This window comes from Pararge aegeria, chromosome 23 (assembly GCF_905163445.1).
Source record: "Pararge aegeria chromosome 23, ilParAegt1.1, whole genome shotgun sequence".
Classification (NCBI taxonomy): domain Eukaryota; kingdom Metazoa; phylum Arthropoda; class Insecta; order Lepidoptera; family Nymphalidae; genus Pararge; species Pararge aegeria.
The window spans coordinates 966962-987876 of record NC_053202.1 but is presented as its reverse complement, the minus strand read 5'-3'; the positions used below and the strand labels follow the sequence as shown (position 1 = coordinate 987876).

Here is a 20915-nt window from a genome sequence, read left to right as displayed (position 1 = left end):
TGGCGCTTTTTTGATTCGCAGTAACGAAACTAGATGGCGCTTTTTTGATTCGCAGTAACGAAACTAGATGGCGCTTTTTGAATTAAATACAAATCGCAGTTAACTTTTACGCTATCGAATATTTAGAATCTCGCGCATTTGTAAATTTGCCATGCCCCTACCAGGGACCGAATCCGAGACGCCTCACTTACCAGCGCACAGGGGTAATTGGATAGGGGAATATTTGACCTTGACTTGGACTTGAGGCGCGAGCGAGGACTAGGGGCGCAGAAGCCGTGAGGAGTAGGTTCACGCTCAGGCTTCCTGCTCGCTGGGCGGCGGGCGTGTGACGCGCCGCTTGCGCAACGTGCCCAGGATCTGTAACATCTCCTTCACCGCCTCCGGCTGCTCGTCTTTGGGCTTCTTCTCCAGAAAGTTCTGCTCTCTGGGCTTCAGCTGGAACTTGCCGCCTTTGATTTGGTCCACTATCGCGTCGATGGCGCCACCTGGACACCAGAATCGGAACTTAATATGAAACTTTTGTTTTATATGTGATAACTGGACTTCCCTCAACTCAATAGGTACTGACAGAATACCAGCGTTGTGGGCACATTAGCATCCGGAACATGAAGCTGAGTCAGAAACTTTGTATGTAACAATAAAAATGAGTATTAATTTTGTCATAAAACAGTCATTATTAACCGACTTACAAAAAGGAGTGGTTATCCATTTGGTTGTATTTTTTTATTTATTTGTGGAACAAAATTGTAATGCTTTATCTTTTCATTATGCAATATCTGCAATAACTTACAGAAAACAATTTGGATGTTTCACATCTACCTACCAGGCTTCCCGTGACGGCTCACACATTTTTTTATTGGCACGACACATCGTAGACTTAAACTATTAATAATAAATTAAAAAAAAATTAAGTTACTCCGTATGTAAGTCCGTTTGTGTTGTTTTGGTAAATAAACAAATAAGGAAACTTAAAAGTCAAAATTCATTTATTTCTAGTAGGCCTTTATAAGCACTTTTGAAACGTCAAGTTTGTCTCTTTGTAGTGACTCTACCATCGGTTCGGAAAGCAGATTCTACCGAGAAGAGCCGGCATGAAACTCTATAGTTGCTCTTTTCCAACATCAACATTTACAATATTTTTTCTATCTTGCGGGAGATGAGAGCGAGGCTGGCTGCTCTAATCTACCTTGTCATTAGGGAATTCATCATATGACCATGCGACATCATATGAACATTACGAATATCATTTTTTATCTTAATCTTTTTACATATTATAAAACAAAGTCCCTCGACGCGTCTGTCTGTCTGTCTGTCTGGGCACGATAAAGATAACGGATTTTCATACGGTTTTCACTGATGTACAGAATGACTCATGCTGAAGAGTGAAGGTTAATTTGGTTTAGTTAGAAGGTTATTATAGTAAATTGGCTGAAATATAACGATATTTGTTAAAGATGTCATACCGACTTGGAGCTTTACTGGCGTACGCCGCGAAAATAATTATTGATGATACATACAAATAATGTATTACATGTCTAAAGTAATCATTATTATCTACAAAAAAGTACGCGAGGCTGTATGTCTAACCGTTATGGTTAAGTCACAATAGCCGCTTTTTGTTATAGTTTGTCAATCAAAACACGGGTACAATCGAAAGATAGAGGCATTCCTATCATGATATTGATTCTAATCCTTATATATGCTTATTCAAATAGGACCTAATGTTACGACATAGAAATGCAAAAAGCAAGAAAAATGCCGCGAGCTGCCCGGCCGCGTATAATATAGTTTGGAAATAATACTGGGCCCGGTAGGTGACGCTGCCATTAGGTTCTAGATTTTTTTAAGATATTAAAACCGGTATAACAGAGCAGACGAACGAAGTTGCGCGGGTCAGCTAGAGTTCCTAAGAACACACATACACGCATACACATAACACACACACATGCGTTTAAGTCATCATATTTATTTATTTTATTTATCTCAATGATTGAATCAATGTTTGGGAAGGCACTGGCCTCTAAGATGCGTGATTTCCTAGTTTAAGGGTCAGGATTCCAAAGATTGATTCAACTGAGTTTTCCTAATAATTTTTTTCCATTTCTACTTCTATTCCTGATAATACATACCGCCATTTTGTTTGGTCTTCTTCAAAGCGGCTCCCTTGTTCGCCAGCATATCCGCCATATCCTCCACAGTGCTGGCGGGCTTGAACTCCATCGGGGGAGGAGGTGGCGGCGGGGGCGGTGGCGGCGGTGGTAACATTGGAGGTGGCGGCGGGGGTGGCGCGTTTGTGGGGGGAGGTGGCGGGATGGGAGGCGGTGTTGGAGATCTTGGTGGGGTTTGCTGGGTGGGAGGTTTACCTGGTGGTTTGTCTTCTTGTTTCTCGTGTGGTGGTTCTGTTTATGATAGAAAGATGTTACTGTCAAGATCGAAACGATATTTTAGTGCTTCAAACGCCATTAATTTTCATATTATACTCTGTCCTACGATCAACCACGGACGTAATGCTATCTAGCGCAAAGTTTTTGAAGTTATACTTCTTTTGGCGCGTTAGGGAAAAATGATGAGAGTAAGCCATTACGATGCGCGCGCATACCGTCACAAAAAACTGACACCCTGAAGTTAGCTTTAAGGTTTGACAGTGTACACTTTCAATTGTCAAAGTCTGCCGGCTTATTCCGGTGATTTAATTGATTCAGTTGTACAAAAATCTCAAATTTTAATATTTAGTGAAACTTAGTGGTCCGATATTGATATAACTAGATAACGCGTTATAACAAAACTTTCAATGTATTTAATACCTTTTTTTCTATTGTTGGTGTCGTTTTATCTACAAAAGTAGAATAAGGCGAAACCTAAAAGATTTTGAAAAGATTTTTATCTTGTTACTCCAAAGAAGTATAACTTCTAATGCGTGTACATAAGTACAAAATTACTATTATACTGATGACGATGTGTGTATTGTCTTAGTATATTTATTCAATTTTTTTTATTTTTTTATTATATTTTCCACGAATAATATTTTATTGAAACAGTTCAATATAGACTTAATTGGATAATTTACAGAACACTTCCCCACAACTTCTGCCAACAAATATACACCGCCCCGCCGCATTGTATCGCCCACCGGAAGATATAAGCTTCCAATAACTTTTCGGAGTTATGTGCGTTTTTAGGAATTTAAATATCACTTGCTTAAACGGTTAAACAACACATCGTGAGGACACCTGCATGCCTGAAAGTTCTTTCTAATATTCTCAAGGTCGTATAAAAGCTACCTGCGTGGTGGGCTACGACCTAAACTCTTCTCATTCTGGGAGCCTGACCTGTAGTGTACCGGCAATATTATAAAATGATAATAATGAAAAACGGTTTCAAATAGATAAAAAAAAAAATCAAAATAATCTTACCAATCGTTTCTTCTTTAATAATTTCTTTAATTAATTCTTCTTGGACCTTCTCTTCTCTTTTCTCTGCTCCACCGTTTTCAAAGTAACTAATCCTTGACATGAGGTTAGATTTCTTCGGCGGTCGACTTCTATCTATTTCTGCGAGTTTCTTCTCCGCTCTCTCGGCGCGTTCTAGTGCCTTCTGCGCGTCTTCCTCCGCAAGTTTAATCTTCTCCTCCCATAGAAGTATGTCTGTCTCTTCGTGCTTCTCTGCTAGTTTGAGCTGGAATCATTTTTTTTAATTATTAAAATGGGAACTGTATCAGGCTGGGTTGTCTTACGATATAGTAAGTAATTTTTTTCTTGGCTGCCTTATAATGTAAATAATCTTTTAATAACATTTTAGCGTTTTCTTTTTTAAATTGTTAAGAAAAATATTTAAAAAATCTCATTCTTTTTTATTAAACGATACTTTACGTTAAAGTTCAAATTCGCCTCCAATTAGTTTGAGCTTTTTACAGAACGTTTGTAAAACAAAATCAGAAGTACGGGATTTGTGACCGTATAACGAGTGACATTAGGTCCGCTCGCTTGCTAGCGAAAAAATCTTGTACTAAAACTACAGATTAGTTCTTAAAGTAACCTTTATTATAATATTAAGGATTGCGTGACGGTGAATGATAAAAAAGCTGGGTTATAAATTGGTCTAACTTCAAAGCTAAATATTAATTTTTCTGAGATGGTGATAACAAAAAAACCTGGCTAAGTTTCTTATGGGCTCTACTTAACGCGCTCTGGTCTAAGAAGAGCCCACAACAAACGTAGCCATGTTTTTTTTTGTTATCACCATCTCACAGTCTAGTTAATGTTGAGCTATGAAGTAAGAGCAATTCATACCCAAGCTTTTTTATCATATATGCAATCCTTATAATAAGATTTTTCTGTAAGCTTACGTGTTTATATAAACTTTGAACTCATTGAGAGACATCTCAAGGATTTCATCTGGTAATTTGTTGTAAAATGATATACTAGTAATATTGAATTACCCTTAAAATGAATTACAAATTTTATGCAGTCTAGTAAACTGCAGTACAAGTTTATTTTTCTTCTAATATTAATATTGTTACAGTTCCTTTTAAATTTTGTTATATTTTTATGTGCATAAAATAAATTTTCAAATATGTATTGATTTAGTGTTCCGGTGCGATGTCGCTTAGAAACCAATTAGGGTATGACTACCATGCTCCATAACAGGTTAGCCCGCTACCATCTTAGACTGCGCCATCGGGCTAACGTAGCAAAAAAAAAAAAAAAGGTTGGTGATACCTGTAACTCCTCAACCTGCTCCTTGTGGCGCACGACCTGCTGTTCCAGGGCATCCCGCAGGCTGTCTACCTCCCCCAGCAGAAGCCCGAGCCGCTCGTCAACCTCCAGCTCTCCCATCAGCAACGCGCTCTGGTGGGCGAGCACCTTTACACGCTTCTTGGCGTCGCGGGCTTCCGACTTGTAGCTGCAATCAAGATTTAAAAAAAAAAAAAAAATATTCTTAATGTTACGATAAAACTTATAACTAAACCAGGGCTTCCCAACCTGGCATCGGTGCGCGTCTGTACGTAAAAAAAAATCAAGACTTTTGTGAACCGCGAAGTCACGGCTGGCGCATCGCTATATTAGCTATTAGGGTAGGATTATTTTTCCTAAGTTTTTGCTAAAAATTATTATTTATTATGGTTTTATTAGTTTCATAACGAAGTTTTTAATAGGTTAAGGGATGCAACCAATGAGAATGTCAAGGAAAAACTGAATACTTGGCTTTTTACAGTTCAAATAAATTCTTAGAAAATAAAATATTGTGAAAATTGACGTTAATTATTTGTCAGAAAATTTATTATTTGATATTTACTGTGGGACGTGAACTATCAATATTTATGAATAAATGTGTATTGACTATTTATGTTTTATTTTTTGCGCCTATCTGCCTAACTAACAAGTACCTATCTATTTTAACTAGCTAGGTTAAGGCTCTGACAGATTTATTAGCTTATAAATGCGCCTACGGCTTAAAAATGTTGGGAACCACTGCACTAAAATAATAACTGAATGGTGCCTGCATTTCCGCGCTGAATTATTGACTTTATTCCAGTACAAATTAGCTCTGTATAATATGAATTATACAGTCGACTGCATAATTCATTTGTTCGTTCAATAATTCAATCACTCGTTCAATCATTTGCTCAATCATTCATCCAATCATTCATACATTCAATCATTCATTCATTATAATAGCCCTTAACTACAATCTCACCGTCTAAGATGGAAACGGGCTAACCTGTTAGGGGTATGTTATATTATTTTATAACAAATTACCAAATGAAATCTTTGAAATGAAAGTTTATATAAAACGTAAGCTTAAAGAAAATTCCTATTATTTAGCTTTAAGGCGAAATTATACTTAGAGTAATATTTTTCAAATTCTTTTTCTTAATTGTTTTAAAAAAAAATTTTTTATTTTAATTTTAATCATTATTTACATTTGTTTAATCTTACTATTTTTGTTTTTGACTTAATTTAATTATTTTTAACCGGACTTACTTCAATGTTGTGTATACCTACCTGTAAGTGATAACTGTACTCGGACATTAAACTATAATGTAAAATGATTAACGATAATACAGTGTATCGTTGGTATATCTAATGAAATAAATAAAAATAAATAAATAAATTATAATATTAAGGATTACTCAAACGATAAAAAACCTTGGGTGTGAATTGCTCTAGCTTCATAGCTTAGTATAAATAACCTGTGAGATGGTGATAACAAAAAAAATTACCCGGCTAAGTTTGTTGTGGGCTCTTTTTATATCAGGGTGCGTTTGGAACCGTCGTAGCTTTAGGTTTAAGTTGGCGAACTAAGTTATCACCATCCCCATATATGTATGAACGCTTCATAAGTGCCTGTGATAGGCCTAAATGAATGAAGAAATTTCGAATTGAATTTGAATATCCCTGATCGATTCCTACGCGACATCGTACCGTAACGCTAAATCACTTAGCGGCATTGAGTTCACTCAAAATTTCAAATTTTTGCGATTAGCAAATTGGGCTGTATGTTGTCTATAATTCAGTCAGAATAAACTACAACTTGTTCCAATGGCTTCTATATAGATTAAACTATCGAATCAAAGAAGCGGTGATAGATTAGGACTTTGACTTCTGTTTCGGGGGGCCGAGTTCGAATCCCAGCACACACTATTACTTTTCTTTCACCTAAGTTATTTTCGTTATAAGCAATTAAAATATAATTTGCTTCAACGGTGAAGGAAAACATCGTGAGGAAATCTGCATGCCTAAGTATCCTGTCCTCAAACGTGTAGCGTAGTGGAGTTAAAGCCGTAGCTCGACTCCTTCTCATTGTGGGTGGAGACCCGTCCCCTGTAGTCAGCCGATAATGGGTTGATATGATGATGATGGAATTTATCTAAATATACATATAACTGTTATTCCTATACTCTTCGTACTCACGTTTCAGCCATCTCTCTGTCTTTATCCGCGTGGTTCTTTAAAGCACCCATTTCCTCCATCAGCAGTTTCGACACCCGGTTGTGCCTCTCTAGCTGATTCCTCAGGTCTTGCAGCTCCTTCTCTTGCTTGCTGCATTTCTCCCGCTCTATTTCTAGGTCCTGGAAAGAGATAGCAAGATTATTAATATTATTTAGAACCTAGAACGAGATCATTAATTATTTATATTAAGATCGTGCAAAAACCAACAAAAAAATAATTGGCGACAGAAGGGAAAACAAACCATTTAATATTGAAATTATTTAACTTGAAAGTAGGAAAGAAAAAGTTTTTTAATCAGCCAATACATTTACTTATTCAAAGTCCAAAGTCAAAAATATTTTTATTCAAGTAGGCCCATATAGGTGGCACTTTTGATGCGTAAATTACCAGGATGCGTTTAGAACTTGTAGCTTTAGTTTTAAGTTGACGAATTACACAAACGTACGCACAAAGAGTGCAATTTATATGCCTACTTAAATAAAGATATATTATGAATTTAGAAGCGGTGATAGCCCAGTGGGCAGGAGATCGAATTCACTTTCGTGGGGCCGAGTTCGAATCCCACAACGCGCCTCTAACTATTCTAAGTTATGTGTGTTTGAAGTAAGGAGGGACGGGAAGTGAAGGAGAACACCGTGAGGAAACCTGCATGACTGAGAGTTCTATATAGTGTTCTTGTAGCGATCTCCACATTACCGAACTAGATGGCGCCACAAAAATCCTACATCGCGCTAGCGAAGTGTTCACAAAAACTGACTATATATGCAATACCGAGCACAATCACGGATCACCCGCAAAAAAACCTACTTTGAGAACGCAGTCCGGCACCCCAATCTCCTAGTGGTAGAGGCGTCCACTTATATCCCCGTCCCCGACGTCGAGCCGAAGCATGTCTTTGACGACCCTGACGATAAAATAACTACCGACAACGTGCCCCAACAACACACACTAAACGATGATTAGTCCAAAAGTCCACCAACAGTCAGATTAACGTCGAACCGAGCCGAGGTCCGAGCCCTCGCAGGAGGCACCCTCGGTTCGACGTCTCCCACTCTCCCCCCCGATGTCGTCGAGCCATCGAGCCTCGAGCGACAAGCCCTCTTCTCATGGCGAGTTTTCGCGCTCGCCCCACTCCCCCGGTGACGCCGTAGCAACCGCTCAGGTGGTGCAAGTGTCCTTCCGAAGAATGAATCACCTGCTCGGAGGTAGATCTTTTTTTTTAGTGTTTATAGCGATGCTAAGCGATGATGCAGCCTAAGGTTGAGCGCGCTTGCCTAGAAGATGCCTAGACACAGTTTGAAGGTTATTGTTATCATGTTAGATACTCATCTTCCTGTGTCGAGCGTATCACCATAGCTCCCGTACATTCTCGAAGGTGTGTGGAGTCCATCAATCTGCACTGGGCCTTAACCCCAGTGGCGTTCATAGAGGGTATGCACAGGGTATGCAGATGATATAGAATGAAGAATATCTCCTGCCCGAGTTATAAAAAACTTAAGGATAGACATTGTAAAAGTTCTCAAAAGCCTACCCTTAAGTATTTATGACTCGTACTGGAGGTTTTCTTCAGTTAATATAATCTGCATACTCTGTGCACACCCGTGGTAGGAGACCCGTGCCCTGTATTGGGTTGGGTTGATATGACGATGAAATAAGTCGCTGCATGTTTTTATTGTTTTTTTTTTCTTGTATTTGAAACTTAATCTATCTAAATAATATCTATGTAACTGAGTATTATGTAAGTTTATAATAACATAAATATATATCTATTATAGTATATATAAATTTATATCGGTATTTGTGTAGTTAATATGTAAATGTAGTATGTATGTTCATGTAAGTTTATATTATTTTTTTGTAACATACTTTATGCACCATCCACTTTCCACTTTTTTTTTTATCGGCTTCGTACGCTCAGGTTGCCTTTAAAAGATCACTTTTAGTGATAAGGCCGCCTTTGCACCCTAGCACTAAGTAATATTACTGTTTTCCTTGTATTTTTCCTATTGTGTTGTGTTGCAATAAAGTTTTTCTATTCTATTCTATTCTTAATCATTGTTTTTATTTATCTTTGTTTAATTGACTCTTATTCTCTAGTTTTATTGGCATTTACTATGTTCTACTTTTGTTTTATTGGTACTATACATTTATTGTTGGAGTTGGGCGTTAGTTGTTGCGACACAGTCTATACTACTGCAACAGTTATCGTGGCACCGTGTTTATTGTGTCAATTCTGTACCATTATCAAAATTAAGCTTAATTTGCTATACTCCGCGAAAAGCAGGAGAATCTGTATGGTGTAATTTATAATTTCTTCAATCCTTATACTCCACACCAAACAGATCCTCGGCAATACACCCTCTACGCACGTTTCGCTCCGAAACCGGAGCATCATCAGGAGATGTTGACTTTACAATGATTAATTGTTAAGACTTAAGTCTTAACAATTAATCATTGTAAATGATTAATTGTTAAAAATTAAGCTTAATTTTGATAATATATCATGGATTTCCGCAAAGTAACGCCTGCTTCTATACAATTCTGTACCAATATTCTGAATGAATGAAAATGAAATGAAAATGATGGTGGTGACTTTGACAAGGCGAACCTGGGTGATCTGAACGTTGACCTCGTGTGCCTCGAACTCGTGCAGTCGCGCCGCGCTGGCCTCGGTCTGCAGCGCCGCCACTTGGGCGCTCAGCTCACTGACGCATCGCTTCAGGAACTCCACCTCCTCGTTGCTGCTCGCGTCTGATGCTGTAGACCACACTGTACTATACTATGGATGCAGTGCCGGATCAACAACGATCAGTGGCGTGCACTTCATACATGCACAAAAGCACTGCCTACCCGAAAATGTTTGTACAACTCATTAGATATTTCCAATTTATGGCATCTTCCTTCTTTATGCATACCCTGGTCAAACACCCTGTGCGCGCCACTGACCATGATACAAGAGTAGCAATTGCTACGGGCCCCGCGCGAAGGGGGGCCCCGCATATTTAATACCACACATCTCTGCCTGACTGACTGACAGACAGACTGGCGTGCATAGGGTATTTGACCAGGGTATGCATAAAGAAGGAAGATGCCATAAATTGGAAATAGCTAATGAGTTGTACAAACATTTTCGGGTAGGCAGTGCTTTTGTGCATGTATGAAGTGCACGCCACTGATCGTTGATAGTTTCACAAAAAATTTAGGGTATGCATTACTTTTGAGCATGTTTGAAGTGCACGCCACTACTGAGACAGACAAGCACGCACACGCACACAGACATCGCTTATAGTAATGTACTGAACTATTAACACACAAAATTGTAACCTATATATAGCAAATATGTATTGTATTTAAGATACGTTTATATGTATTAAGTATTGAATTGTATTTTTACCACTTTATACTTAGGATCCCATAGCAGATCAAGGGATCTTTTAAAGAATTTGCTACGGGCCCCGCGCTTGCTTAATCAGGCACTGTATGGATGCCTCGCACAATGGCGTGCATAGAGGGTATGAACAGGGTATGCAGATGATATAATACGAAGAAAATCTTCAGTAAGTGTTATAAAATGTGTGTGTGACGAAAATGAATGTTTTTCAGTGTCTGGGTGTTTATCTGTATATTATTCATAAATATTAGTATTTATGTGAATTATATTCATAAAAAAATATTCATCAGCTAACTTAGTACCCATAACAAAAGCTACGCTTACTATGTGTTGTATCTTTATATATATATTTCTTGTGTGCGTGTGTATGTCACTGAACTCCTCCTAAACGGCTGGACCGATTTGAATGAATTTTTTGGTATGCGTTTGGGTGGCACCCTGGATGGTTTAGATTCACAAATCAGCCCGACAGATGGCGCTGGGGTCCGCTAGTAAATATATATATATTTATAAAAAAACTTAAGGACATTGATGATTGACTTAGACATTGTAAGAGTTATAAAAACCCTTAAGTATTTACAACTCGTACTGGAGATTTTGTTCCTTTTATATCATCTGCATACCCTGTGCATACCCTCTATGCGCGCCACTGGCCTCGCACCAACTCGTATAAATATTTAACCTGGCTTAGTTTTTTGTGGGCTCTTCTTAGACCAGGGCGCGTTTGGAACCCTCCTAGCTTTAGTTTTAAGTTAATTTCGTTATCACCATCACCTAAAATTAAATGTGTCAACACATTAAATGCAGGTGGACACGTTAATTATATCTCTGGATCCCTCGTCTGCAGGGCTAGCACAGGCAGGGATAGAAACTATATCCCCAGACTATATCCCCACACAGGGGTTATAATTAACGTGTCCACCTGCTAGTAATTTAAAACCCGTTAGTTTATTTTCTACCATATATTATTATTATTATTTTTTATTTTTTTAATTATTAACAATGCTCAAAAATAAATTAAATAACACTATTAAAAATTTATAAAAAAAAACTTCCACCCTCCACTTGCGGGGCTTTTGAATACCCAAGCAACCGTTGGTCAGGGCTCCAGAGTGAGGAACCTCCTCACAATACGCGCCGTTTCAATTCTACTGCCTTCTGTATCCGACCCTTGAGCCAACAACCAAGCGAAAGCTTCTTGAGATGTTGGTCGAAGCTTTTCGCGAGAAGACCATTGACTGAAACGACGATCGGAACAACAACGGTCGACTCAACATTCCACATGGCGGTAATCTCGTGAGCAAGGTCCAAGTATTTAGATACTTTTTCCTTTTCAGCTTTCACCAGATTATCATCATGTGGAATAGCAATATTATTTCCACTTGTGCGTCAGTGCTCTGAGAGTTGATAAAGCCGTGGGAGAAGATACATTTTTATCCTTTCCCCGGGGAAATAATTTTCTCCTGCCCATGCTAGCTATGCAGTACCTACCGGTTGTTTAAGAAAAGGTCAATTGGCGCAGTGGGCAGCGACCCTGCTATCTGAGTCCAAGGCCGTGAGTTCGATTCAGAAAATATTTGTGTCATGAACATGAATGTTTTTTCCGTTCCTGGGTGTTTACCTGTATTTTATAAATATAAATATTTATCAAAATGTTTCTATTTGGTTTCACGTATTTGTATGTTTATATGTATTGAATATACTTATATTATATTGTTGTATATTCATTATATATATTTTGTTGTTTAATATGTTGTGTTGTCGTTGTTGGTCATGCTAGCCGTACAGGGGATATAATTGGGGGATATAATTGTTGTCTCCTACCAGTGCTAGCCCTGCTGTGTTGATAATGAAGACGGCAAGTTACCTGTATCTGTGGCGTCCGTAAGGTCGATGTCAACAGCCGCAGCGGGCAAGGCGTGCAACAGGGCGGTACTCTTGCGCTTGAGCTGTTTGTTCTGCTTGTACCACTCTCCCGCCTGCTGCATCACCCTGGAACAACGGACAGTGGAGTCAGCAGGCCACATAGCAAATTGTACTTCAAAATTTAAAATGCATATAAAAAATATCGGAACCGACAGGATTTGAACCTGCGACACTCGGGCAATCGCGGCCTGAGCGCTTTCTCAAATTAAGCTACGGCTCTCCTACCGTCGATGCCGAAATTAGTATAGGCCTTTCACATCAGTCTTATAGCGACTGTAGCGTCATCTAGTAGGAAACGTTGCAGTTTCGATCTACTTTTTCAAACGGCCATATTACAATGAGACACGTTTAAAACAAGAGATGACACATTGCTTTTTATTTTTTTATAATTTTTATTAGTGTTTTTATCTACACTTGGAGGAATTATCATTTTTTATAAATTTAAAATGCATATAAAAATTTTCGGAACTGACAGGATTTGAACCTGCGACTCTCGGGCAATCGCGGTCTGAGCGCTTTCACCAATTAAGCTACGGCTCTCCTACCGTCTTACTTGCTTTTGCTTCGTCTTCTTAGGGTGCCGTCTCCTTACGAAGGCTGGCAGTCATTAGTGCTATCCCTACTTTGGACACCGCTGCTCTAAATAAATATTTGGTTGTCTTTCCAAACCATTGTCGTAGTTTTTGAACTATGATATTCTTCTCCGGCCAGGACTTCTTCTGCCTGCCACTTTACCTTGTATAACTTGCTTTTGCGGTGAAGGAAAACATAGTGAGGAAACCTGCATGGTTGAGTGTTCTCCATAATATTCAAAGTATTCCAATCTGGCGTCACCACACTGTACATATTATCGACACTAGCTGATCCGTGCAACTTCGTCGGCACCAAATCGGTTATTACCGGACAACACAAATAAAATGTCATTTTCTAAAAATGCATCTTAGCTAGATCGATTTATCGCCCCCGAAACCCTCTGTATACTAAATTTCATGAAAATCGTAGGAGTCGATTCCGAGATTCCAATTATATATATACCAGAATTGCTCGTTTAAAGATATAAGATCACAATCAGATCCGAATTAGCACTTACATTTGAATTGCTATCACCCTGCATCTTTCGCAGTTCAATAGTTTACAACCGATTTCCAAAAACTCCTTCAGCTCAGACATTAACAGATAAAATACAAAATCTTTACTCTTTACGGTCATCTTCTAAATCACATTCTTATACTACGTGTAAATGAAAAATGAAATAATACTTCACAGGTTTTAGATGTACATTACGTACTGTCTCTGAGACTTATCTGTCAAACCGAAAATCTAATAGTTCTTGAGGGAACCACTGCCATAGTTTTTACTGAAAGAAATCAGATACAGCCCTAACATCACATACAAAATTAAAATCATACGACTGTCACTTTATTAGGTACACGCGTAGCGTTGGTACTAAGCGTGTGTCGGTCTTTTATCTTCAATAGGGTTGTCATAAGTTAACTTCGAATGTTTTGAATTCTTTTGTATGGTAAAATAAATATGCTTCTTTTGTTTTAATACTTTCACAGGGTGATTCCTTATGAAATATACTTATGCAGCCTTCCACATTATTTCGCAATTCGGTTACACGTTGTATGTACGATACTTTCTTAGTTGTTTATATAGGTATATTTATTTGAACAGGCTAAAATAAAACTTCAAGGATATCAAACTGAGATCAAAATCTAATAGTTCTTGAGGGAACCACTGCCATAGTTTTTAATGAAAGAAAGCAGATACAGCATCACATACGAAATTAAAATCATACGACTGTCACTTTATTAGGTACACGTCGCATGGCGTTGGTACTATGCGCGTGTCGGTCTTTTATCTTCAATAGGGTTGTCATAAGTTAACTTCGACTGTTTTGAATTCTTTTGTATGGTAAAATAAATATGCTTCTTTTGTTTTAATACTTTCACAGGGTGATTCCTTATGAAATATACTTATGCAGCCTTCCACATTATTTCGCAATTCGGTTACACGTTGTATGTACGATACTTTCTTAGTGGTTTAGATAGGTATATTTATTTGAACAGGCTAAAAGAAAACTTCAAGGATATCAAATTGAGATCAAAATATAAAAGTTCAAAGGGTCTGCCATGTTTATGATTTTTAATAAATCATTAATCATTTCTAATTTTTACCGTTGCAATCATAAAGTAAAAAAAAAAGAAAATTACTGGAGCAGCTCAATTCAAAACATATGCAATTAAATTAAGAATGTATGGTATTCCTAAAGTTATATCTATCGAATCGATTTACAATTGTATTATCATTTACTACTCATTTAGAGATAAAAAAAACACTAATAAAATAAACAAAGTTACCGAAACTATTTCATTTAGAACATTTGCAATGAAAGTTGAAATTTAGCTTCATAACTAAATGCCTCTTTTACTGTTATATCACCAGAGTAAAGTATTATTCTAACACTTCAAAAACGGGAACATTTAACTAGTTTACAGTGAGTGAAAAGGTATCACATTCACAGTAAAATTAATGACATTTTTATTATAAGTATTCGGTCGAGATATTTTGATTATATTTCTGGTTATTGTATAAATGAATTTGTGTAAATTAAGATTTGCATGTCATTGAATTTGACCGACATTGTTTAATAATAATAATTTTTATTTTTATTTGGTAACTATGTCGCATCTACACTATAACATAACAGAATAATTAAAAACTAAACTAAATAAAAAAAAAAAATTAATTAAGCTTTTTTTTTTAAATTAATCCCGTGTATCACATTCACTATAGACGCTCACTGTTTTTGTGACTTATTAACTTTTCACCCTTTTACTAAAATAAATATTCACTTTTACTGTTGTATAGTAAAATATATCAAGTAATAATAATTAAATTTAAAAATAAACAGATAAACCAGTAAGCTATGTTTAAAACAAACATGGAAACTGAATGGATGTCACATAACGCACTAAAACGGTGAAATTTGAATTTGAAATTATAATATTTACATCGATATTTGTGGTAGTATATTAGCAAACTAGATAATGCCCGCAACTTTGTCCGCCTAGAATTTCTATTATAACCTGTTTGATTCAAATACTAGTGCGGTCTAGTAGTTAGCATGTTCTTGTATCAATAGGTGCTGGATACTATTCCAACCACCAGCCAAAAGTTGGGTTTGGGTTTATCTGTCTGTAAAACATTCTGAAGAGGAAGTTAGTGGAGTTAGGAAATTTGTGTTGCCCCGTGCCTCGAAGAACTCGTTAATCTTTCCTCCATGTTCCAGTTTATAACACCAGTGGCGTGCACTTCATACAAGCAAAAAGGCACTGCCTACCTAAGTGTTTACATGACTTGTATAGAATTAGATTTTCTGTTTTATGCCATCCTTCAATAGGACATTGTGCCTGTGGGATATTAAAAGGCTGATTAAGATGGCGATGGATTCAGGTTTATCGCGGTAAAAATTAGCTTCGGTGTGGTCTAGGAAAAGACGTTTTTTTGGAGACCTACTGACGTAATAGTACTGTGGTTGCTGGGAATCATCATCATCATCATCAAATCAACCCATTACGGGCCCACTATAGCACGAGTCTCCACAATGAGAGTCCACCACGCTGACCCAGTGCGGATTGGTGGACTCCCCACACCTTTGAGAACATTATGGAGAACTCTCAGGCACGCAGGTTTCCTCACGATGTTTCCCTTCGTTGAAGGTCCAAGTGATATTTATATGGGTTAACTTAAAAACGCACATAACTCCGAAAAGTCGGAAAGCCGATGCCATACGCACTAGGCTATCAACGTTCTAATATAAATAAATAAATAATAAATAAATATATGTACTAAGACAATACTCTAACGCCAATTAGCTCCTAAGTAAGCGTAGCTCGTGTTATGTGTACTAAAATAAGTGATGAATATTTTTATGAATACTTACTTATAAAATGCATATATACACTCAGACACTCAAAAACATTCATGTTCATCACACAAACATTTTGCAGTTATGGGAATCGATCCCACGGCCTTGGACTCAGAAAGCAGGGTCACTGCCCACTGTGCCAATCGGCCGTCCATAATATAAGTACCATAGCCCTAACAGGTTAGCCCGTTACCATCTTAGACTGCATCATCACTTCCCAGATGAGAGTGCACTCAAGGGCTAACATGTTATAAAAAAGGTATTCTGTGGGATTTCTGTTAAAAATCAGTTCAGTCGTTTTTAAATATAATGACAGACAGAAAGACAACATGTTTTATTCAAAAGTGTGTGTTTGGATCATTCCATCGTTGGATTAAGCCGATTATTCCGAAATATACAAACCGACAGTTCAATTTTATTTATTTGTATACCCAGATTAGAACTTTCTAAACCAATGACGTTACCTCGTAGGTATATGATATTTCGTTTGTAGAAAACAAGTTTTCTTTTGATAAAAGTTAAAAGTGCTAAATGCTTGCTAATTTTTATAGTTCTTGAATTATTATATACGTTAAATACGTAAGTGTCTGTTTGTCTGACCACGCGGCAAGAAAGCATCGAAGAGTTAATACACAGTCGTGCAAAAATAAATATGAAACCGTAATGAGGAGAATGTAGATTCTCCGTCCGTCCGTATGTCACAGGCGATTTTTTTCACTAATTTTTATTTTAAAGGAGTTCAGTTTTATTTGTTATTTTTTTTTTTTATGTTTTAGACGAGCGCTTGACTGCAATCACACCTGGTGGTAAGCGATGATGCAGGTTAAGGGGGAGCGCGCTTGCCTAAAAGATGCCTATTCACTCTTGATTTGAAGGTACTCATATTGTAGGCACTGGGGAAAATGGAAGCTGGAAGGGCATTCCGGATCTTATGTTATTTAATTGGATGAATACTATGACAACAAAACCAAATTTCACACATGCCCTGAATCACATAATAAATGCCAAAGTTTATGCAACTTAAAATTTTCAATAAATTTTTAAGTTTCATAAATCCATAATATCATAATTTTTTTCTGGAGTACGAAACACTCAGCGCAAGTATAACTCATAATTGGCCAGTTTTTCTTGGTTTCAACTCAAATATATCATATATTTACCATGTCTCAAAAACTACGAATCGATTGACTATACTCAAAAAAAAAATTATGACACATAGACATACTGGATGTACCTATTTAAGGGTTCCGTACACGAAACGTTCCAAAAATAGAGACCTGCCGCCATTTTTAAAGTTTATTTGGAATACATACCTTGCCATGTTAAAAGCACAAACTTTAACGATAAAAACAAAAAAAAAATATTATATAGTAGCCGCTAATAAAGTAGAATTTAAAATTAAAATTCAATATGAATTTAATCTTTTAAGTAAAAAAATAAATTAAAAACAGGGCACTGCACTTAAACAAGTCAAAACACTAAATACCAATATCAATCAATTACTAGACCCTTATATCAGATGTACAATTAATTAAAACATTTATAAATATTTAAATTAAACATCCAGTTAATTCACAAAGAACGCGTAATATAATCCCGCGTAATTCTAAATACGATTTCAGAACGTATCACATAAGAATTAGACTGTATTTCGCATTGTGAATTGAGATGTTTTTCTGTCACACGTAGACCCTAAGTCATTATGAATTCCACTCGTCCCCCTTCCTCTAATTGTGGAGGATAATTCCATGGGTTTGACGCAACGCGAGGTTGTAGGAAATTGACCATTGTCATTTGACAAGGGATCCCTAAATTTTCCTAATTTGATAAAGATGTTATAATGGGTACTGCCCACCCTTGACGATTAAATTGTGAACAGCATTGTAAAATACTATCCTACTAATATTATAAAAGTAAAAGTGGGGATATGTGTGGAAAACAGCTGAAAGCATTTGGATGAAATTCGGCATGCATGTAACCTTTGACACGGAAAAGAAAATAGGCATTGGATAGAAGCAGGCGTACTTTGCGGAAATCCATAATATATTATGAAAATTAAGCTTAATTCTGTATATTATAAGTATTTATGTATATTATTCATAAATATTTCATCAGTCATCTGGGTACTACATAACACAAGCTACGCTTACTTTGGGGCTAGGTGGCAATGTGTGTATTGTCGTAGTATATTTATTTATTTAAAAAAAAAAAAAAACAAGAATGTTTGGAGTATCTCTACGTGAACAAATCAGAAATGAGGAGATCCGTAGAAGAACCACAGTTACCGACATAGCTCAACGAGTCGCAAAGCTGAAGTGGCAATGGGCGGGGCACATAGCTCGTATAACAGCTATGGATTTGTATTGACTTACTTTTGCATAACGCCCGAGTCGATATCGTGCTGGTTCTTGAGCTGCTGATATTCGTTGAACAGCTTCTCGGAAACGGCCCGCAGCTTGTTGAGCTCTTTCTCCCTGTCATTGAGCTCGGCCTCCAAGTGGTTTCTCTCCTCCGTGACGATGTTGTACCGCCTTTGGAGGTCATCGTGCTCGCGCTTGGCTGTTGAACAAGATAGAAATTTAAAAAAAATACATACATGCGGGTACTTCGTAATTTTACGGTGGCGGCCATCTTGGATTTGAAATATATCACCGTTTGTAGTGATCTACTAGTCAAGCGATTTCATTTAATACTCCCTAGCGGACCCGCGCGACTTGGTCCGCGAATTAGCTGACTTAGTAAATATTCGTATATTGTCGCGGATTGTTTTATAGAACTTTAAAGAATAAACTATTCTGACAATTCTAATATACTACATACTTCCGTCGTTTGGCGTAACGTTTACCGTTCACGCATCGCACGTGTTAGGAAATAGGGAATTACAGCACTTTATATATGATAAACCCGATGATTATATTAAATATATCAACAAATCATAGTTTGTATACTCATTGATAATGTATTGAAAATAGAATAATGGACTTTAGCAGACTATCAAAGAAAAGCATAGGATATATGGCGGGAGACGCGAGTTTGACAAGATAGATTATCTGGATACCATGGTCCTCCCACCTCTTTATTTTTTTAGCACACGCATCAGAATCTCTCAAAAAGGATATTTTTGCAGCTTTTGCCCGAGATTCCAATATAAATGAATCCTAGCTAGATCGATTTATCGCCCCCGAAACCCCCTGTATACTAAATTTCATGAAAATCGCTGGAGCCGATTCCGAGCTTCCAATTATATATATACAAGAATTGCTCGTTTAAAGATATGCCCATAATGAGGGCGTTGTGAAATAAACTTTAATCCGCCATTTTGTAGCGGCGGCCATCTTGGACACACAGAATTAAGAACACACAGAAACCGTGTTCGTTACATGAGACAGGGGAAGAGTTGGACACTGCCATATTTTAAAACTCCAGGCTGTACTGAGACTTTGTAACAATCAAATCAAATACATATTAATTCTTGGACCGACATGGGAATCGCACCCAGGATCTCGTGATCCGTAGTTGAACATCCTAACCATTAAACTAGGCATTTCACTATAATCAGTGGCGTGTACTGTTTCTTCACAGGGTATGCATACAGTGGACAGATTCCAACAAATGCCATAAATTTATTTATTTATTCGAGTTATACGTCATTTTTAGTGTAGGCAGTGCTTTTGTGCGGGTACGAAGTGCACGCCACCGACTACAATCTACGATTTATGTAGGCACATCGCACGTATTTAGAGTGATTGCCGGTGGGTGGGCAGTTATTACTGTCGATCCTAGAAGGAACGATCTGTTTATGCACTTTGCAATGTTTAAATGCACAATATGGTTGTGGTTTTTAACTAACACGACGTTCGAATAAAGGAAATTAGTTTTATAATGACAAGGTTGCTTGGAAGCATGCCACTACGCTTTCATCACCAAGATATGAAATGAAAAATGATATTGGAAAAGAGCAACTGCAGAGTTTCTTGCCGGCATCTTCTCGGTGGAATCTGCCTTCCGAACCGGTGATAGAGTCACTAGAAACAGACATATTTGACGTTTCAAAAGTGCTCAAAATAGGCCTACTTGAAATAAATGATTTTTCAATTTTAAAATGTGCTTTTACCATCTTGAAGTTTTTGGATACTGAGCCCATCTCGCAAAATCGATATCTGGGCGTCCACTTAGACATCAACAACGAATCTGTTATAAGAATATAAAAAAAGTCAGTGCCATCTTGAAATTTTGAATAGTAAGCCGATTGTTTTCAATATCGATATCTGGGCGTCCGCTTAGATACCTACACGAAACTTTTTCATAATAAAAAAGAGACCGCCATCTTGAAATTATTGGATTTTGAACCGATTGCTGGCAAACCCGATAACTGGGCGACTGCTTAGACCCCAACAATGAATCTGTTATCAGAGTTCAAAAAACGTAGGCACCATCTTGAAGTTTTTGCATACTGAGCTTTCAAAATCGATATCTGGGCGTCCGCTTGGATACCAACAAAGAATCTGTTTTCAGAATAAACAAAAAGAGGCGGCCTCTTTTTGTTTATTCTGGTCATTTACATGAATATCCCAGCAGTGGGACAGCCTATAACTGTCCCACTGCTGGGCATAAGCTGGCTCTCGTAAACACAAGTTAAAATTAACTGATATGTGATAATAATTATTGTTAGGGAAGAAGAGGCTTAGTAATGGAGCCCTATTGCCAAACT

General features: G+C 37.4%; 1 protein-coding gene across 3 annotated transcripts in view; it reads right to left on the bottom strand.

Annotated features, from left to right (window-relative positions):
* Window positions 1-29: 29 nt before the first annotated feature.
* Window positions 30-20915, bottom strand: part of LOC120634189 (arp2/3 complex-activating protein rickA) — a 31124-nt gene continuing 10238 nt past the window's right edge. For all 3 annotated transcript variants that reach the window (XM_039904641.1, XM_039904642.1, XM_039904643.1), the window contains exons 3-10: window positions 18577-18763; window positions 12212-12336; window positions 9562-9710; window positions 6915-7072; window positions 4719-4902; window positions 3414-3675; window positions 2130-2399; window positions 30-485 (exon numbers count right to left, since the gene is read on the bottom strand). In XM_039904641.1, coding sequence (XP_039760575.1) covers window positions 295-485; window positions 2130-2399; window positions 3414-3675; window positions 4719-4902; window positions 6915-7072; window positions 9562-9710; window positions 12212-12336; window positions 18577-18763 — 1526 coding nt within the window. In that variant the 3' untranslated portion in view covers window positions 30-294. The remainder of the gene's footprint in view (window positions 486-2129; window positions 2400-3413; window positions 3676-4718; window positions 4903-6914; window positions 7073-9561; window positions 9711-12211; window positions 12337-18576; window positions 18764-20915) is intronic.